A 15,742-nucleotide genomic window follows, 5' to 3' on the forward strand; every position below is an offset into this window, starting at 1 on the left:
GGGGGGGTGGGCGCGGGGTGGGTGTCCCTGGGTGCTTGTGTGGCTGCGAGAGCCCCCGGCTCATCTCTGTGCCTTGGACGGGCCCCCCGGCCCCGGGCTGTGTCCTGGGGGGGGATCATTGTCCCTGTCCCGGGGGTGTGACAATGTCCCTGTCCCCGGGCTGTGTCCCCCACCCCCTCACCCGGAGTAAGGGGGGGGGGGCACCGTCCCCGCCCCCGGGCTGAACTGCACAACCGTTTTACACTTTTTTACCCCAGGAGCACAGCAGCCCCTCCCCCACCGCCCCGCCCCCCCCCGGCCTCGCCCCCTCCCCCCCCCCCCCCCACTTCAGCAGCGGCTGTTTTAACCTTTAATAAAGCCTTTTTTAACGGAGCCTGACTCTGCTGGGCCCCCCCAACACGTGAGACCCCCCCCAAGGAAGGAGCGACGGGGGGGGGGGCTTCATTCGGGTGTATTTATTGGGGGGGTACAGAGCACATGGGGGGGGACCTCACACACTGGGGGGACACGAGTGGGACATACAGGGTGGGGGGGTCACTTATGGATGGGGCAGATCCCCGGCACGGCAGGAGGGGCTGGGGGCTCCCTGTCCCAGGCTGAGCCCCCGCTGTGGCTCCAGGACTGGGCCCCCCATTTCCCCCCCCCGCTCCCCCCAGCCTCGCAGGGCCCTGGGAGCAGAGCCTGGGGTCACCTCAGCTCCCACGGGGGGGTTTGGGGGGGTCAGGGGCATTTAGGGGGGGGCTGGAGGGACCTGGGGATGTCCCTGGGGTCCCGCTGCAGCTGCTGCTGATGTTTCCAGCCCCAGAGCACAGCTGGGGCCTCAAACATCTGGCCAGTGGCCATGGGACTGCAGCGTCCCACCGGGATTTGGGGTCCTGCGGAGGGTTGGGATGCAGGATCCTCCAGGTCCCTGTGTCTCCCCCGGCTTCCTCCGCCTTTTTCCCCTTCCCGGTACCCGCGGCCGGCGGGTGTTGCATCCCGGGACGCTGGGCCGGGCCCGGGGCTCTCCCGGCCGGAGCAGCAGGTAGCACAGGTTCCCCGGGATCCTCCCGTCTGAGCCGGGTCTGTTCCCAGCCACGCCGCCCTCCGGGAAGGGTGGGAGGCCACGGGAGGATCCCGGAGCCGGCGGGAGCCATGGGAGGATCCTGGGGGTGGTGGAGCTGGAGCAGCTCCCAGCCCTCGGGAGGGCTTTGGGCAGGGGAGGATCCCGGCCGGGCTCCCCCCGCACATCCCCACGGAGCTCCAGGGGGGGGTCTGTGCTCACCCCTCGCCCACGGCCGCGCTGCCGGAGCATCCCGGCGTTCCCGGTGTTCCCGACATTCCCGGAGCTCCCGGCTCAGGCTGGCCCGTAGCAGAGGATCTCGCTCAGGTCGTAGCCGGTGACAGCGAAGGTGTCCCCGGCGGGGTCACAGAAGCGAGCGCCACAAACCTGCGTGTCTGTCACGCACTCGGCGTGGCAGTGCTGGATCTGCGGCAGGAGCGGATCCGTAGGGAATGCCGAGACTCCTACGGCAGCCACAGCTCCAAGGGCCACATCCCTGCCCCACGTGCCCGGTCCCCACGGAGCAGCCGTGGCTCCGAGTGCCAGGTCCGTGTCCCAAGCCCGGACTCACCTCGATGCCATCAGTGTCCGGGTCCCTGCTGAGCTGCCAGACGTGGACGAAGGAATCCTCTGCACCCGACAGGAGCTGCCAGGGGAGCAGAGGGACCGTGGGGACACCACGGAGGTGGCAGTGCCGTGGGGCAGGGTGGGACACTGGGGTGGGACATTGGGGTGGGACGCCGGGTTGGGATTTCAGGGTGGGATGTCAGGTGGGATGTTGGGGTGGGATGCAGGTTGGGATATTGGGCAGGATGTCAGCGTGGGATGCTCGGTGTGATTCCAGGTGTGATTCCAGGTGGGACACCCCGTCCCCTCCGTACCTTGCCGGTGAGCGGTGCCAGGTCGAGCGCGTAGATCCAGCGGGCGTGGGCGCTCACCTGGGCACGGATCTGCCCCGACCCCGCTTCCCACAGCCGGATCTGCCCGTTCCCATAGCCCGCGGCCACGATCCCGTTCCACAGCCTCACCGAGGAGCAGGTGCAGCTGGACACAGGGGAATGTGTCACCTCCTCTAGGGCGTCCCCCCCTCGTGTCCGACACCCTGCGGGACCCCCGGGGCTCACCCAGATCCCGGGATCTTCCCGAGCAGGGTGAACTCCTCCCCAGTGCTCCACAGGCAGAGGGTCCCGGAGTCATCGGCTGTCACCAAGTCCCCGGCCCCATCCTGTGGGGAGAGATGGCTCAGGGGCATCACCGGGCAGTGTCCCCAGCTCTGGGATGGCACCTGGCACTGCCCTGGCTGCGGGGCTACCCCAGGGGCACCAGGACAAGCTGGAACAGCTCCCGAAGCGCTGACGGATCCCGGCCGGAGCGGGGCCGGGAGCACCCGCGGGCGGCTCCGCTGGAACACGCCCGTGTTTGCCCACGCTGCCACGCCGAGGGTGGATTTCGAGGAAGGATCAGGGCACCCCTCCCTCTGCGAGGATTCCCGGCCGCTCCGGCCCTGGGAATCTCGCTGGGGCAGCCCTGGGAACCCTCGGCACTCGAGGAGCAAAGTCCAGGGGGGTGTGTGAGGGGATGGGGACGGCGGCTGTGGGAGGTGACACAACAGCTCCGTGTCCCCGCGGTGACACGGCAGCTCGGGAACGGGTTCTGGGGGATGAATTCCTTGGGGATCCCAGAGCAAGGAAAGTTCAGTGACTCATCAGGGAAAGTGCTGAGTGGGAGGAAAGGGCTGGTGAGTCTGCAGGGACCTGCCCTGTGAGCTCCCAGTGCCTCAGGAGGTTCCAGGAGAGATGGGAGGAACTTGGGATAAGGGATGGAGTGACAGGGCAAGGGGGAATGGCTTCTCACTGGAGAAGGGGAGATTTAGATGGGATATTGGGAAGAAATTCGTCCCTGTGAGGGAGGTGAGGCCCTGGCACAGGGTGCCCAGAGCAGCTGTGGCTGCCCCTGGATCCCTGGAAGTGTCCAAGGCCAGGTTGGACACTGGGGCTTGGAGCAGCCTGGGATAGTGGGAGGTGTCCCTGCCCATGGCAGGGGGTGGAATCAATGGGATTTAGGGTCCCCCACCCTCCCCCCATACCGGGGCCTGGCCCTGCTCGGCTGCGATGTCGGTGATGGGATCCCGGTGCTGCTCCAGGATCTCGCTCAGCGTCACGTTGGTCCCTTTTGGGGGGATGTCAAACACCAGCACGGCCCCAGAGGATGTCCCTGTGGGGTCAGGGGGTCAACAGGCCTGGGCCATCCCAGGGCCACTGCCTTCCCCACGGCCCAGGCCTGGCTCACCCACGCAGACGAAGCGGCCGCCGGCTGCGGCGATGCCTCGGGCGAACACGGAATGTGCTGGAAGGGAACGGGTTTGTGCCACCCATGGGCAGGGACTGACCCCCGTGACAGGAACTGGGGGTCACACCCCAATCCTGGCACGGGTTTGGGCCTATCACGACAAGATAGCGAGGTGCCGGTGTCCAGGGAACGGAGCTGGGGAAGGGGCTGGAGCGGCTGAGGGAGCTGGGAAAGGGTCTGGAGCACCAGGAGAGGCTGAGGGAGCTGGGAAAGGGTCTGGAGCTGCAGGAGAGGCTGAGGGAGCTGGGATGGGGCTGGAGCACCAGGAGAGGCTGAGGGAGCTGGGAAAGGGGCTGGAGCTGCAGGAGAGGCTGAGGGAGCTGGGAAAGGGTCTGGAGCTGCAGGAGAGGCTGAGGGAGCTGGGATGGGGCTGGAGCACCAGGAGAGGCTGAGGGAGCTGGGAAAGGGGCTCAGCCTGGAGCAAAGGAGGCTCGGGGGGAATTTCTGGCTCTGCACAAGTCCCTGACAGGAGGGGGCAGCCGGGGGGCTCGGGCTCTGCTCCCAGGGAACAGGGACAGGAGGAGAGGGAACGGCCTCAGGCTGGGCCAGGTGTTGGGATATCGGGAAAATTCCTCCTGGGAAGGGCTGTCCAGCCCTGGCAGTGGTGGAATCCCCGTCCCTGCAGGGATTTAACATCCATGTGGATGTGGCACTTGGGGACACGGGTCAGTGGTGGCCTGGGCAGTGCTGGGGGGGGTTCAGGGGTCTCTGGGGGATTCAGGGATTCACCTGCCGGGTGCTCTGGGACGTGCAGTGCGTGCCAGAAGACCATGGTGGAGCCGTCAGACTCGTACATCTGGGATGGAGGGACAGGGTGGGACACTCTGGGGGGTGACAGGGGGGCAGCAGGACCCCCAGGAGTCCCCAAGCCCCGCAGGCCTCACCTGGACCCCGCGCTGGGACGTGAGCACCAGCAGCACCCGGGATGGGAGCTCGCACCACGCGGCCTGGGAGGGACGGAGTGGGGCGGGAGTGGGGGGCACGGGCAGGACCCCACAGCCCCCTCCTGGGGCAGGACCCCCAAAACCTTCCTGCTGGAGCCCTCCAACTCCTCCTCCTGTGGCCCACACAAACCCTTCCCCTGAAGCCCCCCCCAAAACCCCCTCGTGAAGCCTCCCAAATCCTCCACCTGGAGCCCCCCCAAAACCTTCCTCCTAGGGCAGGATCCCCCTCATCCTCCTCCTGGAACAGGAGCCCCCAAACCCTCCTCCTGGAGCCTCCCACACCCCCCTCCTGGGGCAGGACCCCCTGGCCCCCCCCACCCCAGCCGTGTCTGACGTTCCCACAGGGGGGGCCCCCCTGGCCTCGGGGACCCCCCCAGCGTCCCACAAACCCCTCAGGGGGCTCCTTCGCCCTCCCCACGGTCTGGGCACTGCAGGGTCCTGGGGCTGCCCCCGCCCTGTTTCGGTGACAGGAGGGTGACAGAGCTGTGACACGGCCCCACCAGAGCCAGAGCCGTGCCAGGGCCGTGCCAGGGCCGTGTCCCACCCCCTGCCCGGTGCCAGGAAGAGCCAGACGAAGCTTTCCCTGTGCTCCCTGTCCCTCACCTGTGTGAGCAGGGGGGGTGCTGAGGGCCGAGCCCCCTCCCCGGGCCTGCAGCTGCCGGGGGGGCCCCTCGTTGCCCAGCAGGCTGAGGCTGGTGCCGTGCACGGTGCCGAAGGCCGGGGGCCGGGCAGGAGGGCACAGCACGGCCAGGTTGTTGTACAGGGCCGAGCTGCTGCTCCGCAGGGCCAGGCTCCGCTCCCGGCGGTACGGCCCTGAGGGGGGCACAGCGAGCCGGGGCTGCCGTGGGTCCAGAGGGGGAGTGGGAGCAGATTCAAGAGGGGCCAGGGGCGCTGATGTGGGGCTAGTGATGCATCCAGACGCGGAGGGGTAGATCCAGGGAGCCGGGGGAAGCTCCAAGGCGGACCGGGGCCCCCGGTCCAGGGGGCGGGGGGCAGATCCGCCCCCCTCCCCTCCCAAGGGCCCCCCAGGCCCACGGCCCAAGGTTCTCTCCCAGGGACCCCACCCCAGCCCCACCTCCCCGACCCCTTCCGGAGCCCCCCGGCCTGCCCGCCCCACCCTTCCCGCCCCTTTTTCCCCCCCCCCAGTCCCCCACTGCCCCCCAATTTCCCCTTTCCCCCTCCCCGCTCACCCGGTGCTCGCCGCCGCCATGGAGACGCGTCGTGGCGTGATGATGTCACGGAGGGCGGCGCGCGGTGATTACGTCACGTTGCCGTGGAGTCTGGGACGCCGAAGGGGCGGGATGGCCGAGGTGGGACTGAGAACTGGGCGGGACTGGGGGAACTGGGAGGTGGCAGAGCGGGGCCAAGGGGGCCGGTGTTGGCTGGGTGGAGCTGGGTTATACTGGGATATACTGGGGTATACCGGGGTATACTGGAGTGAGCTGGGGGGCCGTTCTGGGGCGGGTTGGGGTGTACTGGGCTATACTGGGGTGTACTGGGATGAGCTGGGGGGCCGTTCTGGGGCGGGTTGGGATGTACTGGGCTATACTGGGGTGTACTGGGATGAGCTGGGGGCCGTTCTGGGGCGGGTTGGAGTGTACTGGGCTATACTGGGGTGTACTGGGATGAGCTGGGGGGCCGTTCTGGGGCGGGTTGGGATGTACTGGGCTATACTGGGGTGTACTGGGATGAGCTGGGGGGCCGTTCTGGGGCGGGTTGGGATGTACTGGGCTATACTGGGGTGTACTGGGATGAGCTGGGGGGCCGTTCTGGGGCGGGTTGGGATGTACTGGGCTATACTGGGGTGTACTGGGATGAGCTGGGGGGCCGTTCTGGGCGGGTTGGGATGTACTGGGCTATACTGGGGTGTACTGGGATGAGCTGGGGGGCCGTTCTGGGGCGGGTTGGGGTGTACTGGGCTATACTGGGGTGTACTGGGATGAGCTGGGGGGGCCGTTCTGGGGCGGGTTGGGGTGTACTGGGCTATAGTGGAGTGTAGTGGAGTATACTGGGATGTACTGAGATGCACTGGGATGTACTGGGATGAACTGAGGGGCCACGCTGTGGTGCGTGGGGGTGTACTGGTCTATACTGGGGCGCACTGGGCTGGTCCCGCCCGGGCAGCGGCAGCTGTGGGGGTCTCTGTTCCCGTGCAGAAAGCGAAACCCCGCGGGGCCGGCACCAAGTCGCGACGGGACAAGTCACGAACGCTCGTGCGATCGCAGCCCCGGCAGGGCAAGAAGACCTCCTCCAAAAGCCCCGGCCGGACCGCGGCCCAGCTCACCCCGCCCGACGATGGCGGGGAGTCCCCGCCCGAACCCCTGGACACCGGGCCCATCCTGGACGATCTCCTGGACCGGGTGATGAGCGAGTGCGCACTGGCGGCGGCGGCACGGCAGGTGAGAGACCCCCCCCCCCCATGATTTGGGGAGGTTGGGGGGGGCTGGGAGTCCCGGGCAGGGGTCTCAGCGCCGTCTCTGCAGCGGGTGTCCTTCACGGTGTCGCGGGCGCGGGACGCCATCCTGTTTGTCGCCGAGTGGCGGTTCCAGGTGCGGGACGACGGGGAACCGGACCCTGAGGGGGACCCGGATCCCGAACGAGACGGAGTCTGGAAGGAGGATGAGGAGCCCGAAACCTGCACCTGGGACTCCTGGATAGCGGGCGTTCCCCCCATCGTGTCCCGGCCCTCGGAACAGGTGAGACGTTCCCCGACCGCCCCGGAACCCGCCCGGGCCGCGGGACGAGCCCTGTCACCCACACCGGGTCCTCTCTGTCCCCCGGCCAGGTGCCGTCCGAGGACGTCCCCGTGATAGCCGAGGCTGAAGGTCCGCCCGAGTGTCCTGGCGAGGTCCCCGACGCTGTTCCCGTCCGACTGTCCACCCTCTGCCCACGGACCAGGTGAGACGTGCCCCGGCTACCCCTCCCTGAGACCCCCCGGGCTGACCCCCAGCAGCTCCGGGGCCATGGGACACCCGGTGTCACCAACACCGAGTCCCTTTTGTCCCCCGGGCAGGTTTACGATGCGGAGCCGCCGTGCCCGGAGCCCTCCGCAGCCGCCGAAGCTCCTCCCGCTCAGGTCCCCGACGCTGTCGCCGTCCCGCCCGTGTCAGGGCCACCCAGCCCGGAGCCGCCCATCGCTCCCCGGCCCCCCAGGAAGGGCCTCCGCCTCTCCCGGCCCCCGCGACCCCGGCCGGCCCCGCCGAGCCCGCCCCGGCCCCCGGCTCCGCTCCCGGCCAAGCCCCCGAAATCGCCAGCGCAGGGACCGCAGGGGTCCCTGGAGGCCACGGCGGAGGACGGCGGCCAGTGCCACCGCTGCCATCCTCCTCCCGCACCCGCCTGGCATCGATCCAGCTGCTCAGACCCTCCGGCGGCAGGGGGGTGCCCAGGCTGGGTGCCCGCCGCGTTGCCGCTCGCTGGGTCGTCCCCGAGGTGAGCGTGGTGGACCTGATGACCGAGGCGGATCAGATGCGGCCGGGAGCCTCGCGGGCCCGGCTACCCCCGTCGGGGTCCCGGCAGGTCCTCCCGGGACCCGGGCGGCCGCCCAGGGCCGAGCCGCAGCTGTGTCACCCCTGGCTGGCCTCGGCTCGGCTGGCGCCCGGTGTCACCGTGCGCTGGGGCGGCAGCGAGCGGCGCGGGCCGGCCGTGGAGGGGCGCGACCGTCAGGGGGACGGGGAGCAGAAGGAGGAGGCGGCGGTGAGGAGAGCTGAGCATCAACTGAAGCCCATCCTCCCCTACCCGGAGTGCCGGATGTCAGAGCACGAATGAGAGAAGCACCTGGAAAACCCGCTGGGAATGCGGCAGCTCCGGGGGCTGCCGCTCTCGGGGGATGTCTCAGCTCCGGGGCCGGGGCTGGCACCGGGCACGGCACCGCGCGGCGCCCCCGGAGCTGGGGGCTCTTTGCCAGCGCTGCTGAAGAAAACAAGCAAATAAAAAACCCTAAAATGAGTTTTCCCCACTCGGCCGGGGAGCCGGCGGTGCCACCGGAGCCGGACCGGGAGCACCGGGCGCTGCACCCGTGGTGCCACTAGCCCCCGAACCCACACGTGGCTCGTCCCCGCAGCGCCTTTGTCCCCAAACGAGGAGTAAGGGGGATGTAACGGGGTGACACGTGTGGCTTCGCCCCGTGAGCTCCGGCGGGACCGGGCGGGCAGAGGCTGCCCGGAGCCTCCTCTGCCTTCCCGGGAGCTCCGGGGTCCCTCGCCTCCGGGACTGTCCCCGCCTGCTGCGCCACTCCTGAAGGTCCCTGCATCCACAGGGACGTGCTCCAGCTCCGGACCACCCGTGTCCGAGTGTCCCCGCACTGCAGGATGGGGACTTTGGGGGGCACAGGGGGCATCGCCCCTCCTGTAGCCGTGCCGGGGTTGCAGGGAGTCCGCAGCGGCGCGGGCGAGCAGCCCTGGGGTGGCACCGGGGACACCGGAGTGACACAGGGAGCTTTACACGTGCCCCGGTCACTCCCTGAGTTATAGTTATAGAGTTCCTCATTAGCATATGAGGAGTGAGCGTGGTTTTCAGCTCATTAGCATGAGCTGTGACAGCGGGTGCGGTTTTCAGTTCCGTTTTAGCGTGAGGCGAGGCCTTAGGCGCGGCTTTCGGTTCTCATTGGCATAAAATGATGGAGTAGGCGTGGTTTCCAGTTCCTAATTAGCGTGAGAGTGTTTTCACCATCGCGCGCTCGGGTCTTAATTCAGTGTTGGTCGAGGGTCTGCTCTGGCGGTTCTACAAGACGAGTGCCCCCCAAATCAACAGCCCTATTTGTGACCCCACTTCTTGCGCTGCTGCAATGACTCCCTTGTTGCTCAACACCACAAAGGAACATTGGGGCGGTGTCTTGGGGTGACTTTATGATGTGTATCCCGTATCGCTGCCCTATGCCCAGAAATTAATTCTTGTGCCTTTCTGTGCCTTTCGACTGAGCCTGAGAGGGGGAAGGAAAAACTGAGCAAAACTTCCTCAAAGCAGTTTGCAGCTTGTTCAAGGTCACATAGAGATAGGGACTTTTTTTCCAGCTGCAGCAGGGGAGTGAGGAAGCACCCGGCTTGCTGCTTCCCAGTCAGCTTTTGGCCAGTTGTTTCAGCTTCTTTTTCTCCGGAGAGAGACTGAGAGTTGAAATTTTTTTCCCTTCCCTGGAATTTCGGATTTTCTTCCTTTTCCACTGGACTTCTTCAGTATTAGAACATATCAGGAGGACTTTCCACCGGGCACAGAGGGCCTGGCCCTGGCCCAAGCCCCAGCTCCGAGGAGACCAAAGGGAGGACTAACGCTTTCCCAGGTTTTTTCTCCACAGAGAGAGATTTTTATTATTTAACATTATTTTCCTTTCCCCGTGTGTTTGGTAAAGAAATAGTTTTATCTCTTTCACTTTCCTTTGAGGAAAATTTATTTTCCCCGAACCTAGTGGGGGACGGGTGGTGACCTGCGTTTTCTCAGAAGATATCTTTCTAAATTTGGCCAAACCGGTACAGGCGGAAAGTTTTCGGTCCACACCCAAGAAGTGGTTCCTTTGCGATTGGTGCAGAGGCACTGGTGTGGTTTTACACGGCTTAACGTGCAGGGCTTGTTAACAGCACTGCTGGAAACGTCATCGCTGTCGCTCGCTGGCAGGGTGGCACAGGGGACAGTGGGATGGCACAGGGGGCATGTGGCTCACCCTCCTGCCTGCCCCAGCCACTCTGCCGTCCCTCCTCAGCTCCCAGCAGCTCACGGAGCAAAGGGACTCATGCTGTGCCTTGCTGCCGGCCGGGCAAAGGTCCTGCTTATGTAACCTTTGTCCCCAGCCACATCCCGCACCCAGCCATGGAGCTGCTTGGCACCCTGAGCCCCCCGTGGTGGCTCCTGCTGCTCCTGCTCCTGGGGCTGCTGCTCTGGACCATGCGCAGAAGCCCCTGGGACCCCCGCAAGTGTCCCACCGACCTGACAGGCAAGACAGTGATCGTCACCGGAGCCAACAGCGGTGAGCAGGGACGGGTGGCAGGGACATGTGCAGGTGATGGCGTGACGGCTGTGGGCACGGGTGTCCCTTTGCCAGCCTTGGACCCCAGTCCCCGCTTTGGGAATGCAAATGGCTGCAGAAGCAGCTGGTGGCCTGTCCCTGGGCACCCACAATGTGCTCCTGGTGCCCCCGGTGCCCCCTGCCCACCTTCTGAGGCCGGACTCTACCTCGGCCCTGTTAATGACTGAGAGACAAGGCCACCGTGCCACTGGCCACCACGGCCACCATGTCACACCAGGGATGGGGGTCACTGCCCACACCCGTGTCCCACTGCCGAGCATGAGGTCGGGCTGGCACCGCGGGGGACGTTGGGACACACAGGCTGGGACTGGGGTGTCCCTGTGTGCCCAGGGACAGAGTGACTCCCCATGTGCTGGGCTCCATTCCACCCCTAGTGCCCATCATGTCCTCCCGGCTGGTTTTGGCTGTGGCAGGGGCTGCCCAAACCCTGGGGACAGTGGCACGGACCCCAAGGGATCCCTCGCCAGGGGGACCTGGCTGGGATCAGCCCACACCCGCTCCGTGTTCCGCAGGCATCGGTAAGTGCGTGGCCATGGACCTGGCGCGCCGGAACGCCCGAACCATCCTGGCGTGCCGGAGCCGGGAGCGGGGCCAGGCGGCCGTGGAGGAGATCCGGGCGGCCACCGGGAAACCCGGCGGTGGTGCTGCGGCTGCTGGACACCTCCTCGCTGGCCTCGGTGCGCGCCTTCGCCAGCGCCGTGCTGCGCGAGGAGTCGCGGCTGGACGTGCTGGTGAACAACGCCGGTGTCACCGGTATGTGCCAGGCCAGGCCCCGCAGCCCCAACAGGGCTCCAACACCGCATCCCAATGCCCCACGGCGCTCCCCGCCCTCTTTTCCAGGGCTGCCCTTCGCCATCACATCGGAGGGGTTGGAGGAAACCTTCGCCACCAACTACCTGGGCCCGTTCCTGCTCACCAACCTGCTCCTGGGTGAGCGCAGCGGCTGGGGGACTTGGGGGAGCTCTCGGGACCCCTCCCTGCTCACCTCTTGTTCCGCACAGACCTCCTGAAGGCCTCAGCGCCCGCCCGGGTGGTCAACGTGTCATCGTTCCGGCACAGCGTGGGCACGGCTGACAGCGGGTACCTGACGGGGGCAGCGGCGCCCGGGCGGCTACGACACCGCCTACGACAGCACGAAGCTGATGAACGTGCTGTTCACCGCCGAGCTGGCGCGGCGCCTGCAGGGTACAGGTGGGTGCTGGACCACGCCAGGCTCAGCTGTGCCGTGCGGCACCCTGGGGACATCCCCTGTCCCAACTCCCTGTGCTCCCGTGCCAGATCCCAGGAGCTGCCGGCAGGGCTGGGAGGGGGCTGACACGGGTTAGAGACTCGCTGGGATCCCCCAAGAGTGGCAGAGCCCCGGTCTGACGCCAGGCTGGGGGCTGCTCCTGCTGCTCCCCGAGGGATTTGGGGTCCCCGGGGTCGCCACCCTGCTAATGGTGCGGCCTGGCAGGGGTGACGACCAACGCGCTGAGCCCCGGCGTGGTGAGCACCAGCATCATGCGCCACTCCAGCAGAACCATGCGGGTGCTCTTCAGCCTCCTCCGCCCTTTATGAAGGTGAGCGGGGCCGGGTCCTGCCCGTCCCGGGGGCAGCGGGGTGGGTGGGGGGGGTGACAAACCCGCTCTCACCCCTGTCCCCCTCAGTCGGCCGAGCAGGGCGCTGCCAGCACCATCTTCTGCGCCGTCTCGGAGGAGGCCGAGGGCATCACCGGGAAATACTTCGACAGCAGCTGCCGGCTGGCGCTGCCCTCGGCGGCCGCCCGCGACGCCGCGCTGGCACGGAAGCTCTGGGAGGCATCAGAGCGGCTCACGGGGCTCACAGAGCGAGACTGAGCCACCGGGATGTCACCCCTCGGCACGGCGGCAAGGATACCGCTCTGCTCCCCCCGTACCCACCCTGTGCCACCCGGCGCTGCCCGGGGGACGACACGGCACCGGCCAGGTGTGACGGGGACACTTTTATTAAAATGCCCGGCTCCATGCACGCCGCTACTCCCAGGTGATGTCCAGGTCCAGCCGCTGCTTCCTCACGGCCTGCAGGAAGGCGTCGTAGTCGCGCCGGTGGATGTCGGGGCAGCGGGACAGGTCCAGGCGCTGCAGGGGCCCGTCGGAGCCCAGCAGCTGCCACACGGCGCCGGCCGACACGAGGCTCTCGGCCAGCGACAGCTCCCGCAGCTCCCGCAGCGCCGGCCCCGCCAGCGCCGGCTCCAGCACCGAGTCCAGCGGGAAGGGCACGGCCAGCAGGCGCAGGGTCTGCAGCTGCGGGGCCTCGCACAGCAGCGAGGCCAGCGTGGAGCTCAGCGCCGGCCTGTGCGCGGCCGGCACGGGCCCGGCCAGGGTCAGCGAGAAGCTCTGGAGCTGGGGCAGCCCGTGGGGCAGCAGGTCGGTGGCCCAGACTGGTGGCAGGGCCGGGGGTTCCTCGGGGGGCTCGGCATGGGCGTGGGGGTCTGGTGGCACTTCCAGCTCGGCGCTGAAGCTCTGCAGGCTGGGGCAGCTGGCGAGCAGGGTGGGCAGAGAGAGAGGGTCCCGGCAGATGAAGCCGTGCAGGGTCAGGGTGCACAGGAAGGTGCCCAGGCCCTGTGCCAGTGGCAGCACCTCTGCCAGCACCCGGCCATGCCGCCCGGCGCAGCCCAGTGTCACCCGGGACAGGCACTCCCAGTCCGGCAGCTCCCGGAGCCCTGAGGGGCCGGGACTGTCCCCCAGCCACACGCTGACCTCCTCGGCTTGGGGACACACGGCGTGGACGATGCCCAGGGCGTCCTCCTCCACCTCCTCCAGCTGCCGCAGGGGCAGCGTGAGCGGGTGTCCCTTTGGTGCAGCCCCCCGGCTCCGCGCCAGCTCCTTCAGCGAGGGGAAACCCTCGGAGTCCTTGGTGCCATCCAGCTGCCGCGTGTGGAGCAGCCGGAGCGCGTCCGGCAGGGCACCGTGTGCCAGCACCTCCAGGTGTGGCAGGGCCAGCAGCAGGAAGGCCACAGCAGCCACCATGTCCCCATCCTCGGAGTGCTCCAGGTCGCGGGCCAGCAGCACGCGGAGCGTGAGGCAGCCCGGGCTCCGTGCCAGGGGGTCGTAGCCCAGGTGCCGCAGGGCGCGCGGCGTCACCTTCTTGCAGCCGGACACGTCGAGCTCCCGCAGGTGCTGGCAGCAGGAGCCCACGGCCGAGAGCACCTGGACATTGGCCTGGGTGTGGGCCAGCCCCAGGCGGCTCAGGCGCGGCAGCCCCTCAGCCAGGTCCACCAGCACAGACGGCGAGAGCCGCCCGCAGCCCCCCAGGTCCAGCACGCTCAGGCCCTGCAGCCACATGGGGAGACACTCAGTGGGGCGGGCAGAGGGGCATGGATGTCCCTCTCATGCCCTGTCCCACAGAGGGTGGGCACCTCAAGACTCAGAGAGGGTGGCCATGGCCTATCTGCTCCTCCTGCCCCAATCCCTCAGCCCATGGACCATGGCACCCCCAGTCCCACTCGCCCCCACCCCACTGATGGTGGGTATCCCCATCCCCACGGATGGTGAGCACCCCCAGCTCTATTCCCCCTGCCCCATGACAGGTGGGCACCCGCATCCCCACAGAAGATGGCCACCTCTAGCCCGGCTTCCCCAGCCCTAATTCCCCTGCCCCATGGAGGGTGGGCATCCCCAGCCCCACAGATACTGGCACCCCCCTGCCCACCTGGCAGCGCAGGACGATGAGGTGGCCCAGGGCGTTGTTGGCGAGCGCGGGGCAGGGCCGCAGGCTGAGCTGCTGCAGGTGTGGCAGCAGCAGCAGGTGCAGCGCTGCGCGCGACAGCCGCCGGCTCGTCCCCAGCAGCCCCAGCAGCTCCTGCACCAGCCCGCAGGCTGGGGGGGAAACGGGGGGTTAGCGGGGCCTGGGACCCCCACCTGCTCCCCCCACGGGGGTCCCGGTGCCCTGGCACATCCCCCATGCCTCACTCAGGTCGTTGAAGGGGCCCACGAGGAAGCGGAACTCGTACTCGTCCAGGTAGTTGTCACTGTAGTCCTTGGCCCAGAGGCTCTGCATGTGCTGGGCCAGGCTCTGCAGGCACAGCGTGGTCAGCGTGGGCACTGCCCGCTGCCGGGGCATCCCTGCACGGGGACAGGGACAGTCAGGGACAGCCGCCATGGGCACTGCCCGCTGCCAGAGCATCTCTGAGACAGGGACAGTCAGGGACAGCCACCGCGGGCACCGCCACCCGCCAAAGCCCGACCTCATTTTGGGCTCATTTTCCGGCCGGTGACCTCCCGGCGCCGGTTCCGGTTTCAGTTTCACTCCGTTCCCGGCGGGAATCCCGCCGCGATCCAGGGATGAACCGGCGCCGGGCACGGCGGCTCAGCCCCTGGAACTCCCCCGGGGCATCCCAAACCTCACCCGCAGCTCCCGGTGGGCACCGGCGGCTCCGGGACGGGATCCTTCGGCTCCGGGAGTTATCCCGGTGTTCACCGGGACAGGGGACGCCTGGGCGCTGGCGCTGGCTGGTGTCCCTGGAATTCAGCAGGAAGCGAGGAGGTGAATCCTGATGGGATAATTAAAGGCCCAGCCCGACATCGAATCCCGGTTCCTGGGTCCGTAACCTCGGAGCCATCCCAGTGCAGCCAGTGGGGTGGGGAAGGGTAACTGGGATGGGGAGAGGCGCTGGAAACTGGAGAAAGGGAACCGGGGACCACGGGGACACGGGGACCGGGAAAAGACCCTCAGGGATTGGGAAAAGACCCCCGAGACCGCGAAAAGACCCTCCGGGATGAGGAAAAGGCCCTTTCAGGACCAGGAAGAGGTCCTTGGAGACTGGGAAAAGACCCTGGGGACTGGGAAAAGACGCTCTGGGACAAAGAGGAGAGCCCTGGGGATTGGGAAGAGACCCTCTGGAACCGGGAAAATGCTCTTAGGGACTGGGAAAAGACCCCCGGGGACAGGGAAAAGACCCTACAGAAAAGGAGGAGACCCCCGTGGAGTGGGAAAAGACCCCCTGGGACCGGGAAAAGACCCTCTAGGCCAGGAGGAGACCCCCGGGAACTGGGAAAAGTCCCTCCGGGAAGCAGCTCGGGCACACAACGGGAGGGAAGGAGGCGGCCGGCACGGAAATATCTCTGGAACACAAGGCAACAACCCCTGCGACCACCCCGCTGCTGACAAATCAGCGGCCGTGCCAGGTCGGGAGCACTTACCGGGGGGTTCCCAGCTGCGTCTTGTGCCGACTGATCCCGTTCCGGCCGGCTGCTTCCTCCTCCTCATCGTCCTCCTCCTCATCCTCCTCCCCGGGCCTGGCTCCGCCATCACTCGCCCCTCCTTCTTCCTGGCTTCACTCCGCGCATTGCGCATGCGCAGGTAGCGAAGCCCCTTCCGCCCTTACTGCCCCCTCGGGCTGCCCCGTGCCGTGCCTGACGCCCAGCGCGGCCGTAC

At 67.6% G+C, this 15,742-nt stretch overlaps 4 protein-coding genes across 7 annotated transcripts; 2 read left to right on the top strand and 2 right to left on the bottom strand.

Moving 5' to 3' along the window:
* Positions 1-721: 721 nt before the first annotated feature.
* On the bottom strand, positions 722-5,613 carry WDR54 (WD repeat domain 54). The gene is given in 11 exon segments (XM_039551570.1): positions 722-1,468; positions 1,614-1,688; positions 1,924-2,086; positions 2,167-2,267; positions 3,129-3,256; positions 3,332-3,388; positions 4,121-4,187; positions 4,276-4,338; positions 4,939-4,953; positions 4,955-5,147; positions 5,526-5,613. Coding segments are annotated over 11 exon segments (1,014 nt in total). The 5' UTR covers positions 5,546-5,613; the 3' UTR covers positions 722-1,336.
* Positions 5,512-9,227, top strand: C4H2orf81 (chromosome 4 C2orf81 homolog). Of its 2 annotated transcripts, XM_039551569.1 has the most exons (5): positions 5,512-5,645; positions 6,492-6,734; positions 6,819-7,031; positions 7,121-7,233; positions 7,349-9,227. In XM_039551569.1, exons 1-5 carry the CDS (start codon positions 5,544-5,546, stop codon positions 8,040-8,042), a joined length of 1,365 nt encoding a protein of 454 aa, XP_039407503.1. In that variant the 5' UTR covers positions 5,512-5,543; the 3' UTR covers positions 8,043-9,227. The 2 variants fall into 2 exon arrangements, with proteins under 2 accessions (XP_039407503.1, XP_039407502.1); XM_039551568.1 differs by lacking the exon at positions 5,512-5,645 and having other exon boundaries at positions 6,300-6,734.
* Positions 9,228-9,886: 659 nt separating this feature from the next.
* LOC120409913 (retinol dehydrogenase 12-like) lies at positions 9,887-12,348 on the top strand. The gene is given in 9 exon segments (XM_039551078.1): positions 9,887-10,288; positions 10,861-10,973; positions 10,975-11,101; positions 11,189-11,278; positions 11,350-11,440; positions 11,442-11,539; positions 11,802-11,890; positions 11,893-11,907; positions 11,995-12,348. Coding segments are annotated over 9 exon segments (1,140 nt in total). The 5' UTR covers positions 9,887-9,960; the 3' UTR covers positions 12,184-12,348.
* LOC120409911 lies at positions 12,290-15,700 on the bottom strand. Of its 3 annotated transcripts, none has more exons than XM_039551072.1 (5): positions 15,508-15,700; positions 14,714-14,826; positions 14,278-14,430; positions 14,018-14,184; positions 12,290-13,638 (listed from the first exon to the last, which is right to left on the bottom strand). In XM_039551072.1, the coding sequence occupies exons 3-5, from the start codon at positions 14,426-14,428 to the stop codon at positions 12,340-12,342; spliced, it is 1,617 nt and encodes a 538-aa protein (XP_039407006.1). In that variant the 5' UTR covers positions 14,429-14,430; positions 14,714-14,826; positions 15,508-15,700; the 3' UTR covers positions 12,290-12,339. The 3 variants fall into 3 exon arrangements, with proteins under 3 accessions (XP_039407006.1, XP_039407007.1, XP_039407008.1); XM_039551073.1 differs by having other exon boundaries at positions 14,714-14,858; XM_039551074.1 differs by lacking the exons at positions 14,714-14,826; positions 15,508-15,700 and adding an exon at positions 14,553-14,707.
* Between the last annotated feature and the right edge of the window lie 42 nt (positions 15,701-15,742).

Source organism: Corvus cornix, chromosome 4, assembly GCF_000738735.6.
Source record: "Corvus cornix cornix isolate S_Up_H32 chromosome 4, ASM73873v5, whole genome shotgun sequence".
Lineage (NCBI taxonomy): Eukaryota > Metazoa > Chordata > Aves > Passeriformes > Corvidae > Corvus > Corvus cornix.

Excerpts from the sequence above, each read along its gene's own strand:
- LOC120409911 (XM_039551072.1), bottom strand. The coding sequence starts at position 14,428 with ATGCCCCGGCAGCGGGCAGTGCCCACGCTGACCACGCTGTGCCTGCAG. Across the intron at positions 14,185-14,277 it reads GGGCCCCTTCAACGACCTGA|CCTGCGGGCTGGTGCAGGAG; the intron begins GTGAGGCATGGG and ends TTTCCCCCCCAG. Across the intron at positions 13,639-14,017 it reads TCATCGTCCTGCGCTGCCAG|GGCCTGAGCGTGCTGGACCT; the intron begins GTGGGCAGGGGG and ends ATGTGGCTGCAG.
- C4H2orf81 (XM_039551568.1), top strand. The coding sequence starts at position 6,369 with ATGTACTGGGATGAACTGAGGGGCCACGCTGTGGTGCGTGGGGGTGTA. Across the intron at positions 6,735-6,818 it reads TGGCGGCGGCGGCACGGCAG|CGGGTGTCCTTCACGGTGTC; the intron begins GTGAGAGACCCC and ends CCGTCTCTGCAG. Across the intron at positions 7,032-7,120 it reads TGTCCCGGCCCTCGGAACAG|GTGCCGTCCGAGGACGTCCC; the intron begins GTGAGACGTTCC and ends TCCCCCGGCCAG.